The sequence below is a fragment of the Sardina pilchardus genome, chromosome 9 (genome assembly GCF_963854185.1).
Source record: "Sardina pilchardus chromosome 9, fSarPil1.1, whole genome shotgun sequence".
Lineage (NCBI taxonomy): Eukaryota > Metazoa > Chordata > Actinopteri > Clupeiformes > Clupeidae > Sardina > Sardina pilchardus.
Window position 1 is genome coordinate 30,910,905 of NC_085002.1, and position 9,756 is coordinate 30,920,660.

A 9,756-nucleotide genomic window follows, 5' to 3' on the forward strand; every position below is an offset into this window, starting at 1 on the left:
GATATGCAAATGAGACCAGTTTTACCTAAATATGCAATAATTTGCATATATTTCTAGAAAACTAAATCTGAACAATAGGTACAGTCAGCTTCAATATAATTGCTGCATTTTGCTTCTATATTGGATACCAAAAGCCTATGCAAAGGGAATATTAGATATTACTTCATTTCACCTCAGAAATGAGGAAATCAAGTCAAGTCAAAATCAATGTGTTTCAATGGAAGTACATTATAGAACAAATGATTGTCAGTGATATGGTATGATGAAAGTATCTCAATGCATGCCAAGTCACATAAGGAAGATATTGACCATTAGACAACATATCAAGTGAGTTGGCATGCACTGAGATACTTCCATCATACCATATCATTGACAATCATTTGTTCTATAATGTACTTCCATTGAAACGCATTGATTTTGACTTGACTTGATTTCCTCATTTCTGAGGTGATATGAAGTAATATCTAATATTCCCTTTGCATAAGCTTTTGGTATCCAATATAGAAGCAAATTGCAGCAATTATTTTGAAGCTGACTGTACCTATTGTTCAGATTTAGTTTTCTAGAAATATATGCAAATTATTGCATATTTAGGTAAAACTGGTCTCATTTGCATATCTAAACATCACATTTCAGAAAACTTGCAATACAAAAAATCTTTGCCTTAATGTGAGTAAACAACTGTGAAAGTTTCAATTTGATATCTATAGTTTAAAATTTTACCCATTTCACCAGTAGTAAATCCCAATGGAAAAATGCATTGGAAATTGCTACCTTTGACCTTGAAAAAAAGTATGTTCCACTAAATATAAATGGGTAGATTTTTTATATGTTAATCACATATACCTAGGGATCACAAAAAACTTTGAATGATTACTATTGCAATTAGTTATGGGTCAAACGCTAGATTGACTGGCCTATTAAGCCAGGCTTTAAATTACTGGTTTGCAAAAACTTACAATTCCCATTTCAAACTGTAAATTTGCTAGAAAATAGAAGCAAGTGGCAAGTGGCAAGTGGCTAATATCAACTGAGGCAAAAAGGCAAAAAGGCAAAAAACACAGAACCATTGCTATCAACTCCGCCTCACTCAGGTCCTGTAGTTAAACTAGGTTAAACTAAGTTCAAAGATGTAGACACAAATATCAAGCAAAAAATGGAAACTATCATATAAATTAATACTGTATATTGGGGTGGTGATGAAAAATTTAACACAAAATCAAATTGTGTTTGCTACCTTTTACTACCTTCATTTTGGTAGATTCTTTTTACTACCTTTTACTACCACGCGGACACCCTGCTATAGCTAAAACAGCCAAAATTGTATTGAGACATGACACAGGAAAGGTCTTCCACCGTCTTATCTGGGCCGTCTTCCACTGTCTTATCTGTGCCTAAAATGGACTGAGGTAACATGGAAAAAGGTCCTGTGGTTAGACAAATCAAAATGTGCCACTCTTTTTGGAAACCATGGACTCCTATCCAAGTATCCAACCTATCCAACTTGTTTTAGTGCTCAGTTTGAAACCCAACATCTGTGACGGTGCCTACAGAATGGGCATCTTGCACATTTGGCAAAGCACAATCAATTCTGAATTATGTATACAGATTTTGAGCAACATATACTGACATCTAGGCAATGTCCTTTCCAGAGAAGACTTTCAATATTTCAGGAAAACAATGAATTCTGTACATATTTAAATAGTATTTCTCCACAGAGGCCTTGCTTTACCAAAACCTGTTTGTGACTAGCAGAATATAGCATAGATGCATCTGCACTCACCTATTATTAGAACTCATAGATAAACTGAAACTTCACCGTGGTCTCATAGTCGACAAAACAGTTCAACACAGTTAAGTACTATTACTATTGACTGACAAAAAGAAAATAGCCTGATAGAAGCGACGCAAATGTCCTCCTTTATCAATTTTAAACACTACATATATTCTGACTCTCTTTATGCAATAACTATATTTGTCCTTCAGTGTGACATTTTGTCCTATGGTGTGACAAACATAAAAAAAGTCAGGTTTGGTATTAGGGGAGCTCCAATTTCCTCTTAGATAGGTACAAAGGTTGGTGGAATTTCTTTTATCGACATTCATAGGAAAAAGTTAATCAAGATCATCTATTCATGGTGAAAATGTTTCTAATTAGTATTTCTATGTGACATAAATATATATTTTTTTAAATAATGATTTAATAAATGTGAACAATTTTGTTTCAAGTTTATGTTATTCAATATCATTTCTTAGTACTTTTTAAATGTCACACCATAGGACTCATACACAGAACAGTCGAGTGAAAACGTGGACAACAATATGTGAAGTCATTGACAAAAGGAGTGATCACTGTTATTTTCTGAAATTACAGTTTCCATACTACATAAATATGTTTTTTTTTTCCTTAAAAAGTTATGTTTTCCCAAAAAAGTACTTTTTCTTGGCCAGATGTCAACTACCCTTACGTCATAACTTTTTCCGATTTGGGGTTGTATTGTGTGTCCTGTTCTACAGACACAAAGCAAAGAACTCCATAGAATCAACCAATCACCAGTTTCTTGTCATTGAGGTACTAACTCTTACAGTCTATTAAGATTTACCTGATATACCTCCCCATTCTGAATATATGTAAGTTTGAATAACTGATTTATTTATAATAAATGTAACTTAATTGTACAGCTTGCAGCTTGGGTCCTTGTCATTTCTTAATGTTACATTTGTAAAGAATGATTATCGGTACCATAAACAGACCATCAAATCTGTCCTACTAGGCTACTAACCCATAACCCTGTATTTTGTTTTAAATGGGATTAACCTTGCATGTTTAAAAATAACATTTAAAACACTAAAATCACTCAAAAATACAATGGTCAGTAGATTGTCTTAAAAAAATACCTGCAGTTTGCATTCCCCGTGTCTGTGGTGATCTTCCTGAAGCCCCTTGGACATGTCACTGTAGAGGCTGCAGCACAGGCAGTGCAGGGAGTGGAATACTGAATAATGCTGTGCTCATCACAGCGGCTAGGGCTCTGAAATGCAGTTTGAAAGAGCAATTCATTACCAAAACAACCTAAATAAGGCAAGATTGGTGAAGCACAAATTAATCTATCACTTCCTGTTGCATTCCATTTTGATGTCATTAGAAAAGTGAGATAGTCGATAGTGGATATAAGACACTAGGATTTTGCTGAATGAAACAGGTCTGTCAGTACGCCATATGTGCTCTCTGCACGATTCGAATGTTCATTTGGAACTATACAGGGCCAAGCCTAGCTCAGGGTTAGCCCCTTCTGGTTCCAACATGATTGTGCACCACTGCACAAAGCAAGGTCCATAAAGACATGGATGACAGAGTTTGGTGTCGATGAACTGCACTGGCCTGCACAGAGTCCTGACATCAACCCGATAGAACACTTTTGGGATGAATGAGAGCGGAGACTGAGAGCCAAATAATTCTACTTCAATACTCGTGTGTGTGTGTGTGTGTGTGTGTGTGTGTGTGTGTGTGTGTGTGTGTGTGTGTGTGTGTGTGTGTGTGTGTGTGTGTGTGTGTGTGTGTGTGTGTGTGTGTGTGTGTGTGTGCGTGCGCGGGTCGGTGGCACTGACAAACAGAAAGTTTTGCAGTCTTGCGACCATGCTCATCACTGAATTATAATAAAAACAAATTTCATTACATCCACTTTAGTCTCATATCATTATTGTTGAGGTCTTCTAGAATATAACAATACTAGTGCAGTGCCCGTACAAACAACTTTTTCCAAGAAACTTGTTGCCCAATTACGTTGATGCAGGTAGATCATGTTAGATTGGCGATGATGTAGAATCAGATTCGAGTGTTACCCCAGCAGATGCAGTCGTAACAGTCTTAACGCATTTCAGGATTTTGACGGGATACTTTTTATGACTCTTGTGGCTAAATGCACTCTAAGTGCTAAAAAACGTTGGAAATGTAAAGTAGCCTACATTTTAATAAAACGCAAATAATGTTGAAATATATCATGAAATAGTCTAGGCTACTTTTGTGGAAATCTGAATCTGCCCTCATCTTATTGAGTAGGCCTATGCTATTTATAACATTAAATCAGTCAATCAATCAATTGTCACGAATTAAATAGAACAATATAGCCGCAAGCGGCGATGGTGGGCCAGAGCACCTGCGGTGCGGACCCATGACATTTCGGAATCTAACAAAGCAACACATACTTGTTGGTGGGCATGTGCATGAGCAGCACACATGCCTACCAAATTTGGCTAATTTTCATCAATGTACACCTCTGTCCAAAAGTATTAGAACGCATGCTTAAAGTTAAATATAAAATCATCTTTTGGAAATGTATCTTAATGCTTTAAATGAAATAATGAGTAACTATGCAACCTTCAAGGACATTCATTTTCTTTGTGAATGAATAATGTATTGTAAATAAATAAATGTTTTCCTTAAATACAGGGGGTCATAAGTATTGGAACGCCCATGTTAAATTCCCATGGAGGATTTTTATTTTTATTTTTAAGGCCAGTTATTTCATGGATCCAGGACACTATGCACCCTGATAAAGTCCCCTTGGCCTTTGGAATTCAAATAACCCCATGTCAACACTATACACTTAACATACTAAGAGTTTGGTATGCTTTATGTCAGTTATTAGCTGTTAGCTAATTAGCTGGTTTGAATTGCATTGAGCTCAATGAGAATGAAACCAGCTAATTAGCTAACAGCTAATAACTGACATAAAGCATGCCAAACTCTTAGTATGTTAAGGGTATAGTGTTGACATGGGGTTATTTGAATTCCAAAGGCCAAGGGGACTTTATCAGGGTGCATAGTGTCCTGGATCCATTAAATAACTGGCCTTTAAAAATAAAAATAAAAATCCTCTATGGGAATTTAACATGGGCGTTCCAATACTTATGACCCCCTGTATTTAAGGAAAACATTTATTTATTTACAATACATTATTCATTCACAAAGAAAATGAATGTCCTTAAAGGTTGCATAGTTACTCATTATTTCATTTAAAGCATTAAGATACATTTCCAAAAGATGATTTTATATTTAACTTCAAGCATGTGTTCTGATACTTTTGGACAGAGGTGTATGTGTCAACCATAACAGACAACAGGCTAGGTGGCGCTATAGAGTCCCTAAGCCACACCCTAGGCCAGAGCTCTGTCTCTGACTAGCGGCAGCAATAACACACAAGCCTACCAAATGTGGTTAATTTCCTTGAATGTATCAAATACAACAGACAATGTGCTAGGTGGCGCTATAGAGTACCTAAGCCACACCCTAGGCCAGAGCTCTGTTTCTGACTAGCGGCAGTAATAACACACAGGCTCATCAAATTTGATTCATTTTCGTGAATGAATATGTCTGTCAACCACAACAGGTAACACACTAGGTGGCGCTGTAGAGTCCCTAAGCCACACCCTCGGGCTGAGCTCTGTCTCTGAATAGCTATAGCAAACACATGCCCACCAAATTTGGTTCATTTTTGTGAATGTACGTGTCAACCACAACAGACAATGTGCTAGGTGGCGCTATAGAGTCCCCAAGCCACACCTGAGGCCAGAGCTCTGTCTTTGACTAGCGGCAGCAGTAACACACAAGCCCACCAAATTTGGTTAATTTTCGTGAATGTTTGTGTCAACCACAACAGACAATGCGCTAGGAGGTGCTATAGAGTCCATAAGCCACACCCTAGGCTAGAGCTCTGTCTCTGACTAGCAATAGCAATAACACACAAGCCCATCAAATTTGGTTCATTTTCATGCATGTTTGTGTCAACCACAACGTGCTGCTAGTTGGCGCTGTAGAGTCCCGAAGCCACACCTTAGGCCAGAGGTCTGTCTCTGACTAGCAGAAGCAATTCCACATGTAGCTGCTAAATTACATCCAATTTATAGCCTTTTTTCTGCCTATAACACCAACTTCCTGTTTCTTAATAAGACGCCACAATTCAAACCTTCGCCATTTCAATATACTTCGAAAATTCAATAATCTGGTTCCAATTCCTCTTGAGCAACCCCTCAAGATCATTTTAGTGCTGATATGACATGATTTCGATAAACCGTCTAGAAGAAGTGTTTCAAAATAGATGATGTGCAAAATTCATAATCATAATCATAACTCAAATTCCTCTAAGATTCACTATGTAGTTTAAATGTAGAAGTTGTTCAGATTAATACAACACACATGCCTACCAAATTTGGTTCATTTCCATGCATGTATGTGTCAACCACAACAGACAACGCGCTAGGTGGCGCTATAGAGTCCCTGAGCCACGCCCTAGGCCAGAGCTCTGTCGCTGAGTAGCGTTACCAATTCCACACATAGCTGCCAAATTTCAAGAGTTTTAGAGCATGCCAAGTTGGTGAAAAAAGGCAAAACGTGGCCCAGAAGAAATTTAATCTGAGCAAAAACAATAGGGCCTTGCACCTACGGTGCAGCCACTTCAGTGGCCGCACCTTGGTGCTCGGGCCCTAATTACACGGAGGAGCAAAAATAATCCTATTAATCGCCACACTTCAGCCCAACTATGGACAAACTATGCTGGGCTCTACACCCACATTCCATAGCTCCGTGCGCATTCCAGCCTTTACGAATCGATGTGGGTAAGACTAGCCTAGACTAGCGTATTTTGTCTGCCTAAACAGGCCTAACCAGGCAAAATGCATGTGTGCGGTGTAGGCTACAAAATGTCACAACTGTCTTTAATGCCAGTGAAATGCATGTTAGTGTGTCGGATAGGGGCAGACGTTTTCAAATCATATTACTAAGTAATAACATTCGTTTTTATATATAATATTGCCGTTTCTGATGTTAAAGGAGTCATAGAACGCATTTTTTGAACATTACAAATTGATCTTTGAGCCTAAATAATGTCATATGTAAATTTGTGGGGCTGAAAACGCCCCAGGAGCACTGCTAGATCGCCTAATACAAGGTCATAAATAAGCCTTGCAATGAAACAGTTTGTTTTTCCCGCCCACTCAGCAAGTTCATGAATATTCAAATGAGATGCGCGCTGATTGGTCTATTGGCCGATATGTCCTGAAAGTTGATTGGCTCAATCCACCGGTCTGAAGCTAGAGCAAAGTGAAACTACTACTGCTAGTAAATAAAGCCAAAGTCTTTGATAAAGCTATCAACAATGGATTTAAATAAGGAATACAGCCGTACATGTATAAACCGAGTCAGAAGAAGGTTCTGACGAAGATGAAGTGCAGCAGATTCCCCAACAGAATGAATGTGTTAGATTGGTAAGTTTTATCAGTACATTTCTTAGTATAGTAACTCTCCAAAGTTAGCTGTAATAACGCTAGCATTACAACGTCTCTGCCATAGACCCTATATCTAGATACTAGCATCGTGCAGTTTAACAAGAATTATTAATCGAAGGTATGCAAATGAGAGGGGGTGTATCTAAAGGGGGATGGGCGCCTATTACGTGTTATCTGAGCTCTGTTCAGATTGGAGCATTTCAACACGGCTGTTTCTATTTCCCAATTTGCATACGAAAGCAGGCGGGGGACGCGGTAAAGTCTTTGGTGTTGTCCTTTGGACACTGCTCGCAGCCTAAATTCAACAGGAACAAGGTGAATGTGGTTTTGAATTCTAGGACTCCTTTAACCTACAGCTCTAAACTCTCAAATGGTTTGCGATAACAACGCATTCGCAATGTTGTCGCGAGATGGCCCGGCTGTATGCATAATAACTCATCAATGCAGCAACCAGGCTCAATTTGAAGAAGGGGCTTACTGTGGAGACTAACCATTTCGGTTAACTGCATAGCATGGTCAAATGAGAATTCACCTTTTATGTTTCATATAGCCTAAGTAGGCCTACCAATAACTAAAAAAAAACCCAGATGCAAACTCAATCTAGGTTACGCAATAAGGTTTCACAGCGTAGTCATTGAAGGAGTGAAAGCGCCTCCCGCAAACAGCGAGTGGAAATCCCTTTCAACGACATGAATCTTAATAGTGAACCTTCAAATATAATAATATCATGCAATACCTCCAAATTGTTCTTCCTGTTTGCTATTTTAAAGTGTGTGAACCTTTAAGTTGGCTTTAAATTGATGAGTGACATTTTGAAAAGAGTAGGCCTAGAAACGTTTTTTCCCCCACCCTGTCGTAGGGCTGAAGACACCTGACCAACTCTGTCTCCTCCACTGCTCAGGCGTGTGCGGGCCATATGGGCAGGTGGGGCAGCGACCTACAGTACCTAAAGCATCCTCCACAAAAACTAGTTCCTCAGTAAATCACATCTCCAAGTCTATTTTTAGTAATATGATTGTCATATTAACTATCTATAGTTAAGGCTTTCCAAATATCGTTGTCTGTTGACATCAACTTTTGGAGAATGGTGGCGTGGCGATTCTAGTTGAGTAGAAGGGCACCTCGACATCCAAATTCCTCTGTATATTTATGGCATAATCCTGGCGGCTTCAATAAGGATTTCAACTGAATTGCACGCATTAGAAGAAGAAGAAGTGGAAGAAGCCTATAAAACTAGTTTTGCTTAGGCTACCCATAGCAACAAAGGTAGCTTTGCTGGTTTAAACGTGATGAGAATGGTGCACTGCAGACTTTATCAACTGGGCTACTAATCTACAAAATATTCCACTTACATTTCTGGCTGTGACATGATTTAAGCATACAACAAACTCCTGTAAAATAGGCCTATGTAATTTTATTGTATGTTTCTGCCCCACCAAAACGTACGGCCACTGCACGCTGCTTCACACCAGATAAATGTTGTCCCTCATTTCTCACACGCCTGGGAGGATCAAAATGGTAGGCTATGGCTGTGGGCCGGATTGAGAGAGATTTGGGATGTCCTCCTCAGACTCAAAACCTCACATATTTACGCTACAGTATATTTAATATAACTGTCTACCTCTTCTGATATCACAGCTGTTTTGAAAATGCAATCTTGACAGAAATGACTATAAATGTTACTGTAATTACAGTAGGCCTAATGCTTTTAATGATATTTATCTAAACATCAACTAACAAATAATAAAAATGTGAAACAATTATTGTAACTCAAGACACCATGCCAGTTAAATTCAAGAGCTACACAGTGGCACACCAGATATATTCAAATCATTACCTCTTGTTGGAAACTGCATGGCACCACTATTCCTAGAACGAGAAGATAAAGCATGTTTGGAAAGCGAAGAGCTTGTCTAATTCCGATAGGAGTTTCTATAAGACCTTCTTCACTTTTCCCTACAGATCTACTAAAATCATCCAAATTCTCCAAAATGCGTCTTCTGTCTTCATTTCATGTCTCTCTCTCTTTTTTAAGCTAACAGACTTAATATCACTACATTGAGACGTGTGGTAGAACTCACCACACAAGAGTTTAGGGAGAGAATGACTGTGAGAAATAACATGTTTTCCTGACAGGAAAGTCAACGGATTTCCTCTTTAGAAGCACCTCCATGATTGGAGAGGATATCCTGGTTGATCAGCTGACTGAATTTTGATATTCAGCACAATTTAATAGAAAATAAACATGCATTTAGCACCATATTTTGTTGAACTTTGTTGAAATTATAAGTGCTTATAGGCTACATACAGTATGTCCTTTCCATTTAGTAGTTCTGTAATAAGCTAACAATCATCAAACTTTCAACTAAACTTCAAGAATCTTTTATTGCATGAGTAACTGGATTGTGTGACAGGAGGTGAAAGTTATTTTTTATTACTTACTTTACTTGCTTCTTTCAGATTACAGTCATA

At 38.2% G+C, this 9,756-nt stretch overlaps 1 protein-coding gene across 2 annotated transcripts in view; it reads right to left on the reverse strand.

Moving 5' to 3' along the window:
- Positions 1-9,359, reverse strand: part of stab1 (stabilin 1) — a 167,453-nt gene extending 158,094 nt beyond the window's left edge. For both annotated transcript variants that reach the window (XM_062544711.1, XM_062544710.1), the window contains exons 1-2: positions 9,122-9,359; positions 2,899-3,032 (exon numbers count right to left, since the gene is read on the reverse strand). In XM_062544711.1, the coding sequence (XP_062400695.1) occupies positions 2,899-3,032; positions 9,122-9,175 (188 nt within the window). In that variant the 5' untranslated portion in view covers positions 9,176-9,359. The remainder of the gene's footprint in view (positions 1-2,898; positions 3,033-9,121) is intronic.
- Positions 9,360-9,756: the final 397 nt, after the last annotated feature.